Source organism: Eucyclogobius newberryi, unplaced genomic scaffold (genome assembly GCF_026437365.1).
Source record: "Eucyclogobius newberryi isolate DKJ021-1_F unplaced genomic scaffold, fEucNew1.0.hap1 SCAF_21, whole genome shotgun sequence".
In the NCBI taxonomy this organism is placed as follows: domain Eukaryota; kingdom Metazoa; phylum Chordata; class Actinopteri; order Gobiiformes; family Gobiidae; genus Eucyclogobius; species Eucyclogobius newberryi.
The window spans coordinates 450,065-472,605 of record NW_027315846.1 but is presented as its reverse complement, the minus strand read 5'-3'; the positions used below and the strand labels follow the sequence as shown (position 1 = coordinate 472,605).

At 44.5% G+C, this 22,541-nt stretch overlaps 1 protein-coding gene across 5 annotated transcripts in view; it reads left to right on the top strand.

Annotated features, from left to right (window-relative positions):
• klc1a (kinesin light chain 1a) overlaps positions 1–16,121 on the top strand; it is a 30,252-nt gene extending 14,131 nt beyond the window's left edge. The window contains exons 8-16 of one of the 5 annotated variants that reach the window (XM_072457072.1): positions 1,806–1,979; positions 3,178–3,277; positions 3,358–3,410; positions 3,490–3,557; positions 4,982–5,090; positions 5,232–5,393; positions 10,398–10,528; positions 14,550–14,619; positions 15,858–16,121. In XM_072457072.1, coding sequence (XP_072313173.1) covers positions 1,806–1,979; positions 3,178–3,277; positions 3,358–3,410; positions 3,490–3,557; positions 4,982–5,090; positions 5,232–5,393; positions 10,398–10,528; positions 14,550–14,619; positions 15,858–15,917 — 927 coding nt within the window. In that variant the 3' untranslated portion in view covers positions 15,918–16,121. Of the gene's footprint in view, positions 1–1,805; positions 1,980–3,177; positions 3,278–3,357; positions 3,411–3,489; positions 3,558–4,981; positions 5,091–5,231; positions 5,394–7,302; positions 8,122–10,397; positions 10,529–14,549; positions 14,620–15,854 lie in introns of those variants that run through there. The other 4 variants (XM_072457073.1, XM_072457071.1, XM_072457074.1 and 1 more) reach the window with 4 other exon arrangements.
• Positions 16,122–22,541: the final 6,420 nt, after the last annotated feature.

Genomic DNA, 22,541 nt, shown 5'->3' with positions numbered 1-22,541 from the left:
TTTTCTGCACTCACAGTTTCTCTCTGCTCCTTCCTTCCTCTTTCATGACCCGTGAAAACCTGCTGACCGCACGCACTTCCTCACTTCCTCCTTTTCGACTTTCTCCAGTCTCTGAGCGCTCTTACACCCTTAAAGCTGCGCTGTGTAACGTGTCAATGCAACGCTGCGTCTCTCTCCTTCTCGAGAGCCTCTGAACATGCCGTTCCACCTCGTGATGTCATGAGGGGACGTCCGGTTAATCGACAGTCCTGATTAAAAGAGTCGTATCGTTTCAGTCCGTGTGAAGTATTTTACGGACTATGAGTCGCACCTGAGGCTACCCCAAATAAATTGTTTGTTTGCTGTAACCCGAGTCAACATTTTTTAAGTGGCTCGGACGGTAGGCAAATTGATATTTTTTTTACTTTGAAGGCAAAAAAAAAAAGATCCAAATTTTGCCATTTTTTGACTCGGAGTGACCACCAGGGGTCAGGCTTCAACAGTCAATGACGGAAAACGTCCCTATAAACCTGATCGGGGGAACATGCGGGGGTTGTGGGCGCCGCCATGTTTGTTGTGATGATGCTACTGGGCGTGTTTCAATCCCAGAATGCATTTGCGTGAGTCAAATTTCACACCCTGACAGAGAAATACATGTCCTATGGAGACTTCAGTGGCGCCGACGGAAGCAAATCAACTTATCAAAAGCAATGTGACAACTCCCATGTGCGCTCTGTTTTGTTACAGATGCATGTGGAGGACTGAAAATGATGACGCGCATGTGTTGCGCGGTGCGTTCTCAGTCCTTTGGGATGTAAGATAGGTTTAGCAGCGTGATAAAAATATTTGACATGGCGGTTTAGGAAAGTCTGGTCGGTGAGTCGGTGAAATAATTGAAAAATAAAAGATTTTGACGCTTTTTCAACAGAATGCTGATATATTTTTTTCAGTCGGCTAGTTTCATAGCGGGTCGGTCGGGTTACGGCAAACAGACATATTATTTTGCCTAGTCTGAGTATAAGTCGCGCCTGAGTATAAGTCGCGCCTGAGTATAAGTCGTGCCTGAGTATAAGTCGCGCCTGAGTATAAGTCGCACCTGAGAATAAGTCGTGCCTGAGTATAAGTCGCACCTGAGTATAAGTCGCACCTGAGTATAAGTAGCACTGGAGTATAAGTCACGCCTGAGTATAAGTCGCACCGGAGTATAAGTCGCAGGTCGCACCAAAGTATAAGTCGCACTGGAGTATAAGTCGCACTGGAGTATAAGTCGCACTGGAGTATAAGTCACACCGGAGTATAAGTCGCACTGGAGTATAAGTCGCACTGGAGTATAAGTCGCACTGGAGTATAAGTCGCACTGGAGTTTAAGTCGCCCTGGAGTATGAGTCACACCGTAGTATAAGTCGCACTGGAGTATAAGTCGCACTGGAGTATAAGTCGCACTGGAGTATAAGTCGCACTGGAGTATAAGTCGCACTGGAGTATAAGTCGCACTGGAGTTTAAGTCGCCCCGGAGTATGAGTCACACCGTAGTATAAGTCGCACTGGAGTATAAGTCGCACCGTCCGAACATACCGGACCGCACTTGGTCCGGTATGTTCTACAGCAGCTCTGATTGGCTGTTTGTAAAGCTGCTTGGGCCACGCCTCCTGAACTCCGAAGAGCAAAATTAGGATTAAAATCAATTAAAAATCCTCTAGTGTCGTCGAAATGTGCAGTGGAGCTCTTCCGCCTCTAACTTGTCACGCGTGTTGTTTTCACCCCGTGTTTGACCCGCCCCCTTGCCGTGTTTAACCCCTCGTTTCCCGTGGTGTGGTGCTCCTCAGGTTCTGGGTAAAGACCACCCGGACGTGGCTAAGCAGCTGAACAACCTGGCTCTGCTGTGCCAGAACCAGGCCAAATACGACGAGGTGGAGCTGTACTACATGAGAGCGCTCGACATCTACCAGAGCAAGCTGGGCCCGGACGACCCCAACGTGGCCAAGACCAAGAACAACCTGGTACGTAAAGACCGAGGTCCACCTGGTACGTAAAGACAGGACCACCTGGTACGTAAAGACAGAGGTCCACCTGGTACATAAAGACAGGACCACCTGGTACGTAAAGACAGAGGTCCACCTGGTACATAAAGACAGAGGACCACCTGGTACGTAAAGACAGAGGACCACCTGGTACATAAAGACACAGGTCCACCTGGTACGTAAAGACAGAGGACCACCTGGTACATAAAGACAGAGGACCACCTGGTACGTAAAGACAGAGGTCCACCTGGTACATAAAGACAGAGGTCCACCTGGTACGTAAAGACAGAGGACCACCTGGTACGTAAAGACCGAGGTCCACCTGGTACGTAAAGACAGAGGACCACCTGGTACATAAAGACACAGGTCCACCTGGTACGTAAAGACAGAGGACCACCTGGTACATAAAGACAGAGGACCACCTGGTACGTAAAGACAGAGGTCCACCTGGTACGTAAAGACAGAGGACCACCTGGTACGTAAAGACCGAGGTCCACCTGGTACGTAAAGACAGAGGTCCACCTGGTACGTAAAGACAGAGGACCACCTGGTACGTAAAGACCGAGGTCCACCTGGTACGTAAAGACAGAGGACCACCTGGTACATAAAGACAGAGGTCCACCTGGTACGTAAAGACAGAGGTCCACCTGGTACGTAAAGACAGAGGACCACCTGGTACGTAAAGACCGAGGTCCACCAGGTACGTAAAGACAGAGGACCACCTGGTACGTAAAGACAGAGGACCACCTGGTACGTAAAGACAGAGGACCACCTGGTACGTAAAGACAGAGGTCCACCTGGTACGTAAAGACAGAGGTCCACCAGGTACGTAAAGACAGAGGACCACCTGGTACGTAAAGACAGAAGACCACCTGGTACGTAAAGACTGAGGACCACCTGGTACGTAAAGACTGAGGACCACCTGGTACGTAAAGACAGAGGACCACCTGGTACGTAAAGACTGAGGACCACCTGGTACGTAAAGACTGAGGACCACCTGGTACGTAAAGACTGAGGACCACCTGGTACGTAAAGACTGAGGTCCAACTGGTACGTAAAGACTGAGGACAAATTGTCTTAAAAGGTAAAAACAAACCATTCTCAGTTTGAATTGAAAGTTTCTTTTATTTGATTGTTTTCAGTTCTGACATTGGCTGTTTCCTGTTTTCTTTTGAAGGCTTCCTGTTATCTGAAGCAGGGCAAATTCAAACAGGCCGAAACACTGTACAAAGAGATCCTGACCCGGGCGCACGAGCGAGAGTTCGGCTCCGTGGACGGTACCAGGCTTTTCAAACGTCTCTAAAGACTTTCCCACCGTAAAACTGGACGAACGTGTTGATTCTGTGTTTGTCCTCAGACGAGAACAAGCCGATCTGGATGCACGCCGAGGAGCGCGAGGAGCAGAGCAAGGTCAGGAGAGGCTTTTAAACCACCTCTGCGTGATTGACTCTGTTTAAGGCTGCGTTTGGTGTCCTTGTGGTGTCCTCAGGGGAAGCAGAAGGACGGGTTGCCCTTCGGAGAGTACGGCGGGTGGTACAAAGCCTGTAAAGTCGACAGGTCAGCGGCGTTTACACACTCTCCTCGCCATGTCGTCCACGTTAAACTGGGACGGGTCAAATGCAGCAACGTGCAGTTACATTTGACCCGCTGCACTTCAGTTACATTTGACCCTCTGCACTTCAGTTTCATTCAACCCGCTGCACTTCAGTCATATTTGACCCGCTGCACTTCAGTTACTTTTGACCCGCTGCACTTCAGTTACATTTGACCCGCTGCACTTCAGTCATATTTGACCCGCTGCACTTCAGTTACATTTGACCCGCTGCACTTCAGTTACATTTGACCCGCTGCATTTCAGTTACATTTGACCCACTGCACTTCAGTTTCATTCAACCCGCTGCACTTCAGTCATATTTGACCCGCTGCACTTCAGTTACATTTGACCCGCTGCACTTCAGTTACATTTGACCCGCTGCACTTCAGTCATATTTGATCCGCTGGACCTCAGTTACTTTGGACCTGCTGCACTTCAGTTACATTTGACCCGCTGCACTTCAGTTACATTTGACCCGCTGCACTTCAGTTACTTTTGACCCGCTGCACTTCAGTCACATTTGATCCGCTGCACTTCAGTTACTTTTGACCCGCTGCACTTCAGTCACATTTGACCCGCTGCACTTCAGTCATATTTGACCCGCTGCACTTCAGTCACATTTGACCCGCTGCACTTCAGTCACATTTGACCCGCTGCACTTCGGTTAGATTCGACCCGCTGCACTTCGGTTAGATTCGACCCGCTGCACTTCAGTTACATTTGACCCGCTGCACTTCAGTGACTTAAAGTCCTCGTGACACATTAGCCATCACTTCAGTAAAATTAAGAGAATATAACTATATTTGAGATTTGACCAAACATTTTGCCAGTTTTTCTCCATTTTGGCCGTTTTGCTGATGTTTATTATGTCACTTCCTGGTTTGACGCGTCCAGTAAATATGACATAAGCAAAGACACAACTGTTACTTAGCAACCAGACTGTAAACAAGAGCATTTAAATCGTACAATATTTATGATTTGACAAATAACGACTCCTTTATTTTGTTAAATGAATGTTATGGTGTAAGTCGCAAAGTTTCTCTGCACTTTTGGTGGAACGTCGCTTTTTGATGACATCACAGAGGGATTCTGCTCTACTTCCTGTTATTTTCAGCTTTCATTTGTAAATGTTTCTCCACAAACTGAAACTCGACTGAAGTAAAACTATGATCAATATTTACCACAGGAACAAACTCGCCAAACGACGTCATAATTAGAAAATGAACCCGTCACATGGACTTTAATCCAGTTTGAACACAATTTCAAAGAGTTTGGAACAGTTTCCAAAATGTGAAGTGGGATTTATTTAAAGCTACAACGAACAAATATTTTGCTAATTGATGAATCTAATCTTTTTCACTTCTAACTGGTCTCTTTCCTCTTCCAGTCCCACAGTCACCACCACCCTGAAGAACCTGGGCGCCCTCTACAGGCGACAGGGCAAGTTTGAAGCAGCCGACACTCTGGAGGAGGCGGCCATGAGGTCCAGGAAACAGGTGAAGAAGAAGTATTCACCTGTACAGAGTCCAAACTCCACTCCAGCGCATTTGACCCGCTGCACTCCAGTCACATTTGACCCGTTGCACTTCGGTTACATTTTACCCGGGAGGGCACCTGACTCTCTTGTGTCCCCTCAGGGCCTGGACACGGTCCATAAGCAGCGCGTGGCAGAGGTCCTGAGTGACCCGGAGCAGAGGGAGAAGCAGCGCAGCCGCGAGAGCTTGACCTCTGACACGGTCAAGTACGAGAGCGGTCAGAACGGAGGAGAGGGAGTGAGTATGAGCGTGGAGTGGAACGGGGTAAGTGCGGTACACGGCCCAGAACTGAACCGCACACACAGGGGTCAGGGGTCACACATTCCTAGGGGTCACACTCTCAGGGTTCTCACACAGGGGTCAGATGTCACACACAGGGGTCAGGGGTCACTCACAGGGGTCACACTCATAGTGATCACACTCTCAGAGGTCAGGGATCAGTCACACAGGCGTCACACACACAGGGGTCACACACAGGGGTCACACACACAGGGGTCACACACAGGGGTCACACACACAGGGGTCACACACACAGGGGTCACACACAGGCGTCACACACACAGGGGTCACACACACAGGGGTCACACACACAGGGGTCACACACAGGGGTCACACACACAGGGGTCACACACAGGGGTCACACACACAGGGGTCACACACACAGGGGTCACACACAGGCGTCACACACACAGGGATCAGTCACACAGGCGTCACACACACAGGGGTCACACACAGGGGTCACACACACAGGGGTCACACACAGGGGTCACACACACAGGGGTCACACACACAGGGGTCACACACAGGCGTCACACACACAGGGGTCACACACACAGGGGTCACACACACAGGGGTCACACACAGGGGTCACACACACAGGGGTCACACACAGGGGTCACACACACAGGGGTCACACACAGGGGTCAAGGGTCACTCACACACTTTGTTTTACAAATGTTAAGTCCAAGTACCTAAAGTGGTTTTAGAAGTGAAAACGCTGAGGTGAAAATGTGCGTTGCCAAGGGAACAGCGTCACTCTTGGACCCACAAGCGCTTGACCCACTGTGTTCATGACGTTCAGTGTTTGGGCTCGGTACTGCACCGTCCACTCTTCAAACTGCTGCACGTGCTTCTCTTCCTCTTCCTCTTTTCTTTTTCTTCTCTTCCTCTTTTCTTCCTCTTCTCTTCCTCTTTTCTTCCTCTTTTCTTTTTCTTGTCTTCCTCTTTTCTTTCTCTTCTCTTCCTCTTCTCTTCCTCTTCTCTTCCTCTTCTCTTCCTCTTCTCTTCCTCTTCTCTTCCTCTTCTCTTCCTCTTTTCTTTCTCTTTTCTTTCTTTTCTCTTCCTCTTCTCTTCCTCTTCTCTTCCTCTTCTCTTCCTCTTTTCTTTCTCTTTTCTTTCTCTTCTCTTCCTCTTCTCTTCCTCTTCTCTTCTTCTTGTCGTTTAACCGTCAGCATGTCAGTTATAGACGTGTCTTGTTTCCTTCTATCCTCTTTTTGATGGAACTTTAGTTGTAGTTTAACCTGCTGTTGACATGGCAGCGCTGTAATTCTCCATCAGCACCGAAGCGCCACCTGCTGGTGAAAGACAAGCGTGTTTCTGATGGAGAAATGCAGCCACGGACGTCTTCTAACATGTTCTAACTCTGCTTCCTTTTCTCTTTTCTTCCCTTTGTCTCTCCTCTTCCCTCCCTCTCTATTTGTCTCTCCTCTTTCCTCCCTCTCCATCTGTCTCTCCTCTTCCCTCCTTCTCTATTTGTCTCTCCTCTTCCCTCCCTCTCCATTTGTCTCTCCTCTTCCCTCCCTCTCTATTTGTCTCTCCTCTTCCCTCCCTCTCCATTTGTCTCTCCTCTTCCCTCCCTCTCCATTTGTCTCTCCTCTTCCCTCCCTCTCCATTTGTCTCTCCTCTTCCCTCCCTCTCTATTTGTCTCTCCTCTTCCCTCCCTCTCCATTTGTCTCTCCTCTCTCGCTCTCTCTCATCTCCCTTTGCTTTTTCCCTTCCTTCCTTTCGCTTCCTTCTCCTTGTCACCCTCTTCCATTTTCCCTCCTTTTCCTCTCTCTTCCTGTCTCTCACTTCCTCCTCTTTTGCCCTCCCTTACCCCCTCCTCACCCTCACCCTCCCCTCTCCTCTTCCCCCCCTCTCCTCTCTCCCTCTCTCTCTCTCTCTCTCTCTAAAGCCTTAGCTGCAGACGTCTCGTTCTTCCGCACGGCGATGCCCGACTGCATCTTCACTTCTGCCATTTCAACACTTTTTAACACTTTTAACAATGAACTGTGTAACTGGAATATTCTCTCTCTCTCTCCCTCTCTCTCTCTTTCAAATCCCTCTGTTTTTGAAAATGTGAAAGTTAAAGGAAGAGAATCCGAGTTCTGGTTTAACAAAATAAAAGCATGTCGTTCACACGGAGTCAAATGCACTTTAACACTTTCCAAACCAAAAGACTTTTTCAGGATTTCTGTCTTTTACAAAGGACAGAAGTCTCATTATGACTGCATCACGTGTCGTTTCTATCTCTGCCAAGCTCCTTTTCTCACCCGGACTGCAGCGAGTCAGTGTAAATAAGGTTAAACGCCGTTAGCTGCTCCGTAGTGAAGTCCACTTTGCAGAACATCAGAGCTTTTTTAACTCTTTATTATTACGTCTTCCACTTGTCTCTCTTTGATTTCTTTCTGTCGTTTGCTTTTCTTAAACTGCATATGACACGTTTCCATGGTTTCCAGCGGCGGTTTATAACGAAAAAGACAAAGAAAGTGGCATTATCGTATGAAAACGTCAAAGTTAAAAACTTAGAAGCTTCAGTGGTAGAATCTTAGATATAACGGTGTTTCTAACCTGTCATATGCACTTTAACTCTAAACTTTTTGTAACTGCACTGGCTGTAAATGTCTAAATGTTAAAGTTTGCACGCCTGAACCCGCTCTGTGTCTAACCCGAGTCTGTGCTCTAAGTTTCTCTAATAAAACTCTGATCTTTGCTCGATTTTCAAACTGAAAAACTGTCTCTTTCGTGTGTCTTTTCCTCAAACGCAGCTCTTAAATACAGCATTTCTAGATCAGCTGAATTGGGAAAAATGTGAAACTTAGACATATCACTTTTAAACTTGTTTTGTAATTCGCTCACACAAATGTAAGAAAATAATGAATTGCAAGTTTTTCATTGTGTACAGTTTTCATATACGAATAAGGCCTTTTATGTGTCAAAAGTGTCAAAAATCAGACGTTAATCGAGGCTAAGACCAGTTCCAAACCGATCAAAACTGAAGAAATCGCATAAAAAGTTGCAAAATTAGAGCTTTTCGGTACGGTTTTAGAACAATCTCGAGTTTTTGTCACGGCAACATAAAGAAAGTGTTATTATTTAGTGTTGAAAATGACGTTCTGTTCATTCTACGCAATGAAAAGTCACGAGTTTCCCACTAAATGCTCTCAAGTTCGGTCCAATTCGCACGATAATAGAGTCATGAGAGAGAGAGAGAGAGTCAGAGTTAAGGTTAAAATGACATTCAGAAGTGGAGAACGTGCATGAAGTGTTTGGAAACGGCGTGTCGCATTGAACGCATTTGACCCGCAGCGTTTGACCATCACAGAACTCTGCAAACGTCTCAAACCGACAGAAAACAAGATGGCGGCTTGAACAGAATCAGCTGCTTCTGGTCAAAGTTTAAAGTCCACGTGAAGTTTATCCTGTTCTTCTAATTCTGGATCACTTTGGTGGTGTAGAACCTTTTTATCATCATTTTACTTCCGTTAAGTTGCAGTTTGTGAAGGAAAATCCGAGTTTAAAATGAGCTGAATCCCTCTGTGATGTCATCAGTGTGCGACACAGAGACAGTTTAAACCATGGTTGGACTAAATAAAGGTGTTTTATGGTCTTATTGTGTCAGATCAGAACTATTGTGTCATTGATGTGGCGTTTGGCTCTTGTTTACAGTCTGGTTGCTATGGAAACAGCTGTGGAACCACCTCTACCTGTGTCATATCTGTGCTCTATACTATATACTATAAACTTTACACAAACGGGCAAAATGTTGAGTCAAATCTGAAATATAATTGTGTTTATTAAGTTTAAGTGAAATATAGACTTTAAACTAAGGAGCTGGACAGAAGTTGTAGAAGAAATATGTGTTATATGTCTTTTTATACGTTAATTCCTCATACAAACATTAGTCGACGCCCCCTAAACGTGTCACTCCACCTTAAGGGCGGAGGACTTTTTGATGACTGATTTGTCCAGATCCTGTGGTTTTAACGGTGACCAGAAGCAGCTGATCCTAAAGGTGCACTGTGCAACTTAGAGATGTTTTTGCCTGTAATGTTCCACAGTGTGGCATTTAAGTGATTCTCATGAAGACCGGCCAGAGTAACTGACGCTGCGTTTCACACCTCAGAGAGATGTTTTCTCAGAGTTTATTTGTTCCAGCGTCAAGTCAGAAAAACTATGAGCGATACATGAGCGTGTGCGACGGTAACGACTTAAATCAGACGATGAAACACAAACAGAGCTCAAATCGGTAGACATTAGCGACATTAGCTCCGTGTAGACATTAGCGACATTAGCGACATTAGCTCCGTGTAGACATTAGCGACATTAGCGACATTAGCTCCGTGTAGACATTAGCGACATTAGCTCCGTGTAGACATTAGCGACATTAGCGACATTAGCTCCGTGTAGACATTAGCGACATTAGCTCTGTGTAGACGTTAGTGACATTAGCTCCGTGTAGACATTAGCGACATTAGCTCCGGAACTTTGACTAAAATTGTGTTGTACGAATAAAACACAAACCTCAAACTCGCACTTGAGAATGTGTGAAAATCTTTTTGAGCTCAGGTTTCCTTAAAGTTACACAGTGTATCTTTAAAATAATCTTTACAATAATCTTTAAAATTATCTTTAAAAAACCACAGAATTCTGACCAGATTCAGTCCAACTTCATCAGATGTGTTTTCATTGCACTGTGGTGGTCAAACCCTGGTGCACGCTCTTTCCCCACTCTGGTCTAAACCCGGTCTGAACCCTGGTCTAAACCCTGGTCTAAACCCGGTCTGAACCCGGTCTGAACCCGGTCTAAACCAAGTCTAAACCAAGTCTAAACCCGGTCTAAACCCGGTCTAAACTAAGTCTAAACCAAGTGTAAACCAAGTCTAAACCCGGTCTAAACCCTGGTCTAAACCCTGGTCTAAACCCGGTCTAAACCCGGTCTGAACCCGGTCTAAACCAAGTCTAAACCCGGTCTAAACCCGGTCTGAACCCGGTCTTCCTCTGCTCCAGGACGGCTCTGGATCTCTGAAGAGGAGCGGCTCTTTCAGTAAACTTCGCGCCTCTTTGCGCCGCAGCAGCGAGAAACTGGTGCGAAAACTGACCGGAGGATCGTCCAGGGAGGCGGAGCCTAAGAACCCGGGGTAAATATGTGTAAAGTGTGAACGTGTGTGAGCATTTACCCCTGAACTCTGTAAAGTGTGTTTTTTGGGGGGAAATGTATTTGATAAAATCCAGGACCAAGAACAGACATTTGATCTGTAAATGCAGTTTAAAATAATAACAGAAGAGAGAACAAGGTGAATTGGTGTACGTATGCTAACATGCTAACGCTAACACCTTCAGCTACATGACGTATGCTAACGCTAACACTTTCAGCTTCATGACATATGCTAACGCTAACACTTTCAGCTACATGACGTATGCTAACGCTAACACTTTCAGCTACATGACCTATGCTAACGCTAACACCTTCAGCTACATGACGTATGCTAACGCTAACACTTTCAGCTACATGACGTATGCTAACGCTAACACTTTCAGCTACATGAAGTATGCTAATGCTAACACCTTCAGCTACATGACATATGCTAATGCTAACACCTTCAGCTACATGACGTATGCTAATGCTAACACCTTCAGCTACATGACGTATGCTGGCGCTAACACCTTCAGCTACATGACGTATACTAACGCTAACACCTTCAGCTACATAACGTATGCTAACGCTAACACCTTCAGCTACATGACGTATGCTAACGCTAACACCTTCAGCTACATGACGTATGCTAACGCTAACACCTTCAGCTACATGACGTATGCTAACGCTAACACCTTCAGCTACATGACGTATGCTAACGCTAACACCTTCAGCTACATGACGTATGCTAACGCTAACACCTTCAGCTACATGACGTATGCTAACGCTAACACCTTCAGCTACATGAGGCACAGACAGAACTGTGGTAAGTGTCTGGTATGTTAACGTAACATATGAACAGTTATTCAGATAACTATAGCATAAAGAACATGCTAACAAGTTTAGCAAAGCATCAGTTTTACCCCAAATCACTAAATCCACTGAATTCTTCTTCCTCTGTGTCACTTCTAAACAACTCCACAAACTCCAGAGGAAGAGGAAGTGCAGATTCTTCTTCTGCGTCGCTTAGAGCCCAGAGCGCCCTCTTGTGGTCGTCAGTGTGAAAATAAAGAATAACATCACATATAAGTTGCTTTGGAGTATAAGTCGCACCCCGGACAAAACTGTGAAAAAAGGTGCGACTTATAGTCCAGAAAATAGGGTAAACTAAACTACAGGTTTATAGAGTCGGGTGTGAAACTGCCCAGAGCTTTTATTGTTTTTATTGTAATATTTGATTGTTATTGTACTTATATTTGTCTCATGTTGTCACTAATGTTCTCATGAATGAACTTTAGAGCTGCAACGAGTAAGAACGATCCTGACGAGTCGAGTTATCGTGAAAAACACGTGGAAAAGGAAAAAAAGGGCAAATATCCAGTTCAATAATCGAGTTAAGAGTTCAGTTTACAACACAAGACATGAAAGTGACTTAAAAATTGTTTAGAAATGTCATAAAAATGTCTTAACTCAGCTTCAACTATGAGTTTTCACAATGATTTGATTTGACAAAGATGTGACACAAAAGGAGCATTTCTGAACGGTAGAAGGTGCTAGATTGTGCAGGGACCTAAAAACACGAGGTAACAAAGGCGATACGGTCCTGGCGTTATCGTTGCCTGAACGGGCTTCTCCATGTGGTTCACGTTTAGTCTGGTCAGTTTGTCAAGTTCAAAGTGATTATCTCGACTTTAAACTGCAGTAACACACGTTAGCATTAGCTTAGCATTAGCTTAGCCTTAACTGAGCCTCATCTAAAATCACACCTGTTTTTATCACTTATCTCGGGCTGATACACGTTTAACACATTTTATACCGTCCAATCAGATGTCACTTTCTCATGAATTCTGCTACAACCAAACGTGTGCTTAGCGTGTGCTTAGCGTGTGCTTCATCACACCGTCACAAATGTAGTGCAAAACATTCAACAAATTGACTTTTTTCAACTTTACGCATCCAAAAGAATCCACTCAAATTCACTCAAAATGTCATAAAACGAATAAACATCATGTTTTATTACGACACATGTTTTGATCTTAATCTGATTCTAAACAAATTTAAAACAATTCAACAGAAGTGATCGTTTGTCAGTTGCAGCTTTAATGTGTTTTTACTAACTTCAATGTCACGAATAACACTCCATTAAACACCTCATTCTCCCTCACCTCCTCCCTCACCTCCTCCCTCACCTCCTCCTCACCTCCTCCCTCACCTCCTCCTCACCTCCTCCCTCACCTCCTCCCTCACCTCACCCCTCACCCCCTCCTCACCTCCTCCCTCACCTCCTCCCTCACCTCCTCCCTCACCTCACCCCTCACCTCCTCCCTCACCTCACCCCTCACCTCCTCCCTCACCCCCTCCTCACCCCTCCCTCACCTCACCCCTCACCCCCTCCTCACCCCTCCCTCACCTCACCCCTCACCTCCTCCCTCACCTCCTCCCCTCACCCCTCCCTCACCTCCTCCCTCACCTCCTCCCTCACCCCCTCCCTCACCTCACCTCCTCCCTCACCTCCTCCCTCACCCCCTCCCTCACCTCACCTCCTCCCTCACCTCCTCCCTCACCCCCTCCCTCACCTCACCTCCTCCCTCACCTCCTCCCTCACCCCCTCCCTCACCTCACCTCCTCCCTCACCTCCTCCCTCACCCCTCACCTCCTCCCTCACCCCTCATCCGCCCCTCACCTCCTCCCTCACCTCCTCCCTCACCCCTCCCCTCATTCTCCCCTCACCTCACCCCTCACCACCTCCCTCACCCCTCCCTCACCTCCTCCCTCACCTCACCCCTCACCTCCTCCCTCACCCCTCCCTCACCTCCTCCCTCACCTCCTCCCTCACCTCACCCCTCACCTCCTCCCTCACCCCTCCCTCACCCCTCACCCCTCCCTCACCTCCTCCCTCACCTCCTCCCTCACCTCCTCCCCTCACCCCTCCCTCACCTCCTCCCTCACCCCTCCCTCACCTCACCCCTCACCCCCTCCCTCACCTCACCCCTCACCTCCTCCCTCACCTCACCCCTCACCCCCTCCTCACCCCTCCCCTCACCTCCTCCCCTCACCCCTCCCTCACCTCCTCCCTCACCCCCTCCCTCATCCCTCCCTCACCCCTCACCTCACCCCTCCCCTCATCCTCCCCTCACCTCCTCCCTCACCCCTCACCTCCTCCCTTACCCCTCCCCTCATCCTCCCCTCACCTCCTCCCTCACCCCCTCCCTCACCTCACCTCCTCCCTCACCTCCTCCCTCACCCCCTCCCTCACCTTACCTCCTCCCTCACCTCCTCCCTCACCCCTCACCTCCTCCCTCACCCCTCATCCGCCCCTCACCTCCTCCCTCACCTCCTCCCTCACCCCTCCCCTCATTCTCCCCTCACCTCACCCCTCACCTCCTCCCTCACCCCTCCCTCACCTCCTCCCTCACCTCACCCCTCACCTCCTCCCTCACCCCTCCCTCACCCCTCACCCCTCCCTCACCTCCTCCCTCACCTCCTCCCTCACCCCTCCCCTCATCCTCCCCTAACCTCCTCCCTCACCCCCTCCCTCACCCCCTCCCTCACCTCACCCCCTCCTCACCTCACCCCCTCCCTCACCTCACCCCCTCCTCACCTCACCCCCTCCCTCACCCCCTCCCTCACCTCACCCCCTCCCTCACCTCACCTCCTCCCTCACCTCACCCCTCACCTCCTCCCTCACCTCACCCCTCACCTCCTCCCTCACCCCTCCCTCACCCCTCACCCCTCCCTCACCTCCTCCCTCACCTCCTCCCTCACCCCTCCCCTCATCCTCCCCTAACCTCCTCCCTCACCCCCTCCCTCACCCCCTCCCTCACCTCACCCCCTCCTCACCTCACCCCCTCCCTCACCTCACCCCCTCCTCACCTCACCCCCTCCCTCACCTCACCCCTCACCTCCTCCCTCACCCCCTCCCTCACCTCACCCCCTCCCTCACCTCACCTCCTCCCTCACCTCCTCCCTCACCCCTCACCCCCTCCCTCACCTCCTCCCCCTCCCCCCCCCCTCACCGGGTGCAGCATGAAGCGAGCCAGCTCCATGGGTTTTCTCAATCTGTTGGACCGAGCCGCTCCAGAACTCCCTCTCCAAGTAAGAACTTCCACAGATCTGACGTGTAACATGGCCTAAGCTCGTCTACAGGGAGATGTAAACCTTTAATGCTTCCCTGCGGAATGTTCCTGACCTTTCCGTCCAGACAGAGAGCGGGCGGAGCCTCCATAAACAGTCACAAACGTCCGGAGTCATGAATTAAAGTGGTATTCAGGGGTGCGCTTGGTCCCCCCTTCTGTTCACTTTGTATTGGGTTTAGGTTAAGGCTAGGGTTAGGGTTAGGGTTAGGGTTAGGGTTAGGGTTAGGGTTAAGGTTAAGGTTAAGGTTAAGGTTAAGGTTAAGGTTAGGGTTAAGGTTAGGGTTAAGGTTAGGGTTAAAGTTAGGACTAGGGGTTAGGGTTAAGGTTAGGGTTAAGGTTAGGGTTAAGGTTAGAGTTAGGGTTAAGGTTAGGGTTAAGGTTAGGGTTAAGGTTAGGGTTAAAGTTAGGGCTAGGGGTTAGGGTTAAGGTTAGGGTTAAGGTTAGGGTTAAGGTTAGAGTTAGGGTTAGGTTTAAGGTTAAGGTTAGGGTTATGGGTAAGGTTAGGGTTAAGTTTAGAGTTAGGGTTAAGGTTAGGGTTAAGGTTAGGGTTAAAGTTAGGGCTAGGGGTTAGGGTTAAGGTTAGGGTTAAGGTTAGGGTTAAGGTTAGAGTTAGGGTTAGGTTTAAGGTTAAGGTTAGGGTTATGGGTAAGGTTAGGGTTAAGTTTAGAGTTAGGGTTAAGGTTAGGGTTAGGGTTAAGGTTAAGGTTAAGATTAGGGTTAGGGTTAAGATTAGGGTTAGGGTTAAGATTAGGGTTAAGGGTAAGGGTAAGGTTAGGGTTAGGGTTAGCCATGAGGCTATTTGACCGTGCCGCGGCTCTGTAGCCACGGCCTTGTATTTGGTATATATAAGAGGAGGGTTAGGTACCGGGGAAGGTTTTGAGGAGGAAACATTAGGATTAGAATTGTTGCAGACACTTTTAGACTTCCTGTCCACCCTAACATCACAACTTTAACACATTAACTTGTTCAGTAATCGCTCTGTGTTGTGGATGAAAGTTTTATCATTTTTAAAGTAGAAAACTGCATTTTCTTTGTCAGAATCCTCATTTTCATTCCACATTTGTTACTTTTAACGTCTGATGAATGGATGTTGACTTTTTGTTCTTATGTATTTAAGTACTATAACTATATATTGACTTTAAAAAGAAGCTTAATTATGTGTTTTAAACCTAATATTGTCCTTTTGTCTGTCAGCAGCGAAATCATCGTCTGAGGAGAAGCGACCTGAGCGCCAGCTCCACAAACCTGGCACTTTGACGGTTTCTCGCTGTAAATAAAACGACAAATAGGGTTTTTACTGCACTTTGGACCTGAACATGTGGAGAAGAAGGACTTTTATCACTGTAAACATGTTTGTTTGTGAGTTTAACGCTGCTTTTTACTGCCTGGTTTAGGTCAAAAAACTGAAATACGTCCAAAAAACTATAACTGAGTTTACGTTCACTAAACGGGTGAAGCTGGGTTTGTTTTGCGCTTAAGACGATGGATTTTGGTCAACTCACTGCAATGAAATATATATATATAATAAACGTATATATATTAACTTTAAGACTTGAATTCAGACAAATAATCCAGATCATTTACGTTTCTTTTGCTTGGGTCATTAAACTCAGCGTCTGTTTTGCTCTTAATAAAATACAAATATTACTTTGCTCAAACTTGTAAAATACCATGAAACAGTCAAAATGACCCAGGCCCAACAACTAGATCAAAATAAAGTCATTTATAAAACTGAACTCTATATTTTAAGTCATTTTAATAAAGTTTTAGTCTCGTTTATCTGGGAAAAGCTTGAAATTGGGTGAAAAATAATAGCAACTGTTTAAAGTCGACGTATTTATTATTTGGGACATTTTTAGATTTTATTTTGAAAAGAAATTCAAAACCATATTGCAGTGGTTTAAGTGTGAGGATGAAGCTAATGTTGCTCGTGTTTTCAACTGGAAACTATTTATTTTGACCCTTTTTAGATACTTTTATGCAGATGATATTTTATGCAATTTGTCGACCAAAACTACAAACGGTTCGACAGAAGTTCTGTCGCTGCAGATCGTGTTTCCACCGCCTCGCTCAGTAAAACGCTCAAAAACTGACTTTAAAGGAGACTTATTCTACTTTAAAGGAGACATATTTCTACTTTAAAGGAGACATATTCTACTTTAAAGGAGACTTATTCTACTTTAAAGGAGACTTATTCTACTTTAAAGGAGACTTATCCTACTTTAAAGGAGACATATTTCTACTTTAAAGGAGACATATTCTACTTTAAAGGAGACATATTCTACTTTAAAGGAGACATATTTCTACTTTAAAGGAGACATATTTCTACTTTAAAGGAGACATATTCTACTTTAAAGGAGACATATTTCTATTTTAAAGGAGACATATTTCTACTTTAAAGGAGACATATTCTACTTTAAAGGAGACATATTCTACTTTAAAGGAGACATATTCTACTTTAAAGGAGACATATTCTATTTTAAAGGAGACATATTTCTACTTTAAAGGAGACATATTCTACTTTAAAGGAGACATATTCTACTTTAAAGGAGACATATTCTATTTTAAAGGAGACATATTCTACTTTAAAGGAGACATATTCTATTTTAAAGGAGACATATTTCTACTTTAAAGGAGACATATTCTATTTTAAAGGAGACATATTTCTACTTTAAAGGAGACATATTCTACTTTAAAGGAGACATATTTCTACTTTAAAGGAGACATATTCTACTTTAAAGGAGACATATTTCTATTTTAAAGGAGACATATTCTACTTTAAAGGAGACATATTCTACTTTAAAGGAGACATATTCTACTTTAAAGGAGACATATTTCTATTTTAAAGGAGACATATTCTACTTTAAAGGAGACATATTCTACTTTAAAGGAGACGTATTTCTACTTTAAAGGAGACGTATTTCTACTTTAAAGGAGACATATTCTACTTTAAAGGAGACTTATTCTACTTTAAAGGAGACATATTTCTATTTTAAAGGAGACATATTTCTACTTTAAAGGAGACTTATTCTACTTTAAAGGAGACATATTTCTATTTTAAAGGAGACATATTTCTACTTTAAAGGAGACTTATTCTACTTTAAAGGAGACTTATTCTACTTTAAAGGAGACATATTTCTATTTTAAAGGAGACATATTTCTACTTTAAAGGAGACTTATTCTACTTTAAAGGAGACATATTTCTATTTTAAAGGAGACATATTTCTACTTTAAAGGAGACATATTTCTACTTTAAAGGAGACATATTTCTACTTTAAAGGAGACATATTTCTACTTTAAAGGAGACATATTTCTACTTTAAAGGAGACATATTTCTATTTTAAAGGAGACATATTTCTACTTTAAAGGAGACATATTTCTACTTTAAAGGAGACATATTTCTATTTTAAAGGAGACATATTTCTACTTTAAAGGAGACATATTTCTATTTTAAAGGAGACATATTGTGTTAAATCATCTTCTCATTTTTGACCTCTCGAAGTCGCGTTCAGAGGGATGAAAATTGGGCAAAATATTTTGAAATTTAGCGAATGTTGATTGAAATTAAGCTAAATTTGAATATTGATTATAGCATTTGCAGTAAAATAATGATTAAATAATAAAATGGGAAAAAAAAGTATTGAAATAAGAGGATTTTTTTTGCACATTTTTCAGTAGATTTGTCTCTTTTTAGATCAATATTTCTATTTAAAATGTACAAATAAAAATAGTGTAATATGTTTTCAAACAATATTTGTGGATTTCATTTGATCTATTTGGATTATTTTACAATGTGTTTCATGTCACAAACACGTGCAGTTTTAGCGTTCATTTGTTTCATGAAATCTTCTTACGACACGATGATGATACAAAATGAGGTTAAGATCGTTTCGCTGAACGAGGCCCGTCGTTTTGAGGTGAAGTTTCAAGCTGCGCAGATGAAGTTTCAGGCTGCGCAGGTCACGTTTACGCTGCGCAGATGAAGTTTCAGGCTGCGCAGGTCACGTTTACGCTGCGCAGGTCACGTTTACGCTGCGCAGATGAAATTTCAGGCTGCGCAGGTGAAGTTTACGTTGCGCAGATGGAAGTTTACGCTGCGCAGGTGAAGTTTCACGCTGCAGATGAAATTCACGCTGCGTAGGTGAAGTTTACGCTGCGCAGATGGAAGTTTACGCTGCGCAGGTGAAGTTTCACGCTGCGTAGGTGAAGTTTCAGGCTGCGTAGGTGAAGTTTCACGCTGCGTAGGTGAAGTTTCAGGCTGCGTAGGTGAAGTTTCAGGCTGCGTAGGTGAAGTTTCAGGCTGCGTAGGTGAAGTTTCAGGCTGCGTAGGTGAAGTTTCAGGCTGCGTAGGTGAAGTTTCACGCTGCGTAGGTGAAGTTTCAGGCTGCGTAGGTGAAGTTTCACGCTGCGTAGGTGAAGTTTCAGGCTGCGTAGGTGAAGTTTCAGGCTGCGTAGGTGAAGTTTTGGCTTTTGCACTGGATCAAACTGAAAATCCCATGAGTTTAATGTAATTGTTGTTGTTGTTGCTGTTGTTGACAGATGAATATTGCGTTAGAGGTTTTATGTCGACTGTTGATCGGTCGTTTCCTGAAGTGATCAATGCCTTCAAATAAATCTACGATGTGGTTATTACGTGTTGAAGAGTGAAGAGGCACATATTATATATTCATTATATTTGAACAAACGATCGGAGAGAAACTGACATCGAAAAACAACAGTTCACATCAAACTCAATATTTCAGCTTTAATCTGGTTTAATATTTGTGGATTTCATTTGAGGATCAGAACAAACATTTATGACAGAAAAACTGTCTTTGTCGCTCAAAACGCTGTCGGTTTCTCTCCAGAAAGAAGAGTTTGTGAAGTCGAATGTAAATATCGTTTGAAAAGTTTGAGATTCTCTTGTTTTTCGTAAACGTGTCGAGTCGTGAGAAGAAGAAGAAGAAAATGCCTTCTCTCGCTCCTGCTTTTCTGTTACAAACTGTTAAATAAATATTTGAGGGGAAATAAAACGCCTCAGGACGTTTTTGTTTTGTTTGTTTTATCGTTTTTTCTCTTTAACTGTTAAATTCACAAACAGGAAATTCAGAAACTGCTGAGTCAGTTTAAAAGAAGCAAAAAAGCGACATTTTTTTTATCAATCAAATCCACTTTATTTCCTGTTTTTCAATGTGGTTTCACATGCGACATGGAACAAAATATCTATAAAAGTGGTGAGTTTTTATGAACATTTTCAAATCTGAATAAAAACAAATACAGTTAATTAATGAAGGATATTTTTTATTCTCTTTTTAGCGCGTTACGTGGGTTAAAACAGTCCAAAAAGTCTCTTTCTTCAGGACGAGGCGAGTGAAAAGTAAACAGAATCAGCCTAAAGCGACAGTCCTGTGTTTACACTTTAACAACCAAATATAATTAGCCTGTTTTTCTACTTTAAAGTCCATGTGACACTTTAAACACACTTCACACAAACGAGCAAAATGTTGAGTCAAATGTGGAATATAAATGTGTTCAGTGCGTTTGAGTGTAAAATGTATAGTTGTACTTCCTGGTTGGACGTGAGCACAGATATGGCACGGGCAGAGGTCAGAGGTGGTTCCACAGCTGTTACCATAGCAACCAGACTGTAAACAAGAGCCACATTCCACATAAACAACACAACAGTTCTGATCTGACACACAATAAGACCATAAAACACCTTTATTTAGTCCAACCATGGTTTAAACTGTCTCTGTGTCGCACACTGATGACATCACAGAGGGATTCATCTCCACTTCCTGTCATTTTAAACTCAGATTTTCAAAATGTCTTCACAAACTGGGACTTCACAGACATAAAACTATGATAAACATTTATCACAGGTTCTACACCACCAAACTGAGTCAGAATTATACAAACATATGGACTTTAAACACCAATATCACGTTGCACACTGATGACATCACACTGATGACATCACAGAGGGATTCAGCTCCACTTCCTGGAGAGAAGTTAAACTGTGATAAACATTCACCGCAGGTTCTACACCATCAAAGTGACTTCATTTGACGGAGCTACTTTTATTTGTCTTGGTGTAATATCAGTACTTTGACTCGTGTAATGAACTGCAGTACTTTGACTCGTGTAATGAACTGCAGTACTTTTACTCGTGTAATGAACTGCAGTACTTTGACTCGTGTGATGAACAGCAGTACTTTGACTCGTGTAATGAACTGCAGTACTTTGACTCGTGTAATGAACTGCAGTACTTTTACTCGTGTAATGAACTGCAGTACTTTGACTCGTGTAATGAACTGCAGTACTTTGACTCGTGTAATGAACTGCAGTACTTTGACTCTTGTAATGAACTGCAGTACTTTGACTCGTGTAATGAACTGCAGTACTTTGACTCGTGTAATGAACTGCAGTACTTTGACTCGTGTAATGAACTGCAGTACTTTGACCCGTGTGATGAACTGCAGTACTTTGACTCGTGTGATGAACTGCAGTACTTTGACCCGTGTAATGAACTGCAGTACTTTGACTCGTGTGATGAACTGCAGTACTTTGACTCGTGTGATGAACTGCAGTACTTTGACTCGTGTGATGAACTGCAGTACTTTGACTCGTGTGATGAACTGCAGTACTTTGACTCGTGTGATGAACTGCAGTACTTTGACTCGTGTGATGAACTGCAGTACTTTGACTCGTGTGATGAACTGCAGTACTTTGACTCGTGTGATGAACTGCAGTACTTTGACTCGTGTAATGAACTGCAGTACTTTGACTCGTGTAATGAACTGCAGTACTTTGACTCGTGTGATGAACTGCAGTACTTTGACTCGTGTAATGAACTGCAGTACTTTGACTCGTGTGATGAACTGCAGTACTTTTACTCGTGTGATGAACTGCAGTACTTTGACTCGTGTGATGAACTGCAGTACTTTTACTCGTGTAATGAACTGCAGTACTTTTACTCGTGTAATGAACTGCAGTACTTTGACTCGTGTGATGAACTGCAGTACTTTGACTCGTGTGATGAACTGCAGTACTTTGACTCGTGTGATGAACTGCAGTACTTTGACTCGTGTGATGAACTGCAGTACTTTGACTCGTGTGATGAACTGCAGTACTTTTATTCGTGTGATGAACTGCAGTACTTTGACTCGTGTAATGAACTGCAGTACTTTGACTCGTGTAATGAACTGCAGTACTTTGACTCGTGTGATGAACTGCAGTACTTTGACTCGTGTGATGAACTGCAGTACTTTGACTCGTGTAATGAACTGCAGTACTTTTACTTGTGTAATGAACTGCAGTACTTTGACTCGTGTGATGAACTGCAGTACTTTTACTCGTGTAATGAACTGCAGTACTTTGACTCGTGTAATGAACTGCAGTACTTTGACTCGTGTGATGAACTGCAGTACTTTGACTCGTGTAATGAACTGCAGTACTTTTACTCGTGTGATGACCTGCAGTACTTTGACTCGTGTGATGAACTGCAGTACTTTGACTCGTGTGATGAACTGCAGTACTTTTACTCGTGTAATGAACTGCAGTACTTTGACTCGTGTAATGAACTGCAGTACTTTGACTCGTGTGATGAACTGCAGTACTTTGACTCGTGTGATGAACTGCAGTACTTTGACTCGTGTAATGAACTGCAGTACTTTGACCCGTGTAATGAACTGCAGTACTTTGACTCGTGTAATGAACTGCAGTACTTTTATTTGTGTAATGAACTGCAGTACTTTGACCCGTGTAATGAACTGCAGTACTTTGACCCGTGTAATGAACTGCAGTACTTTGACTCGTGTAATGAACTGCAGTACTTTGACCCGTGTAATGAACTGCAGTACTTTGACTCGTGTAATGAACTGCAGTACTTTGACTCGTGTA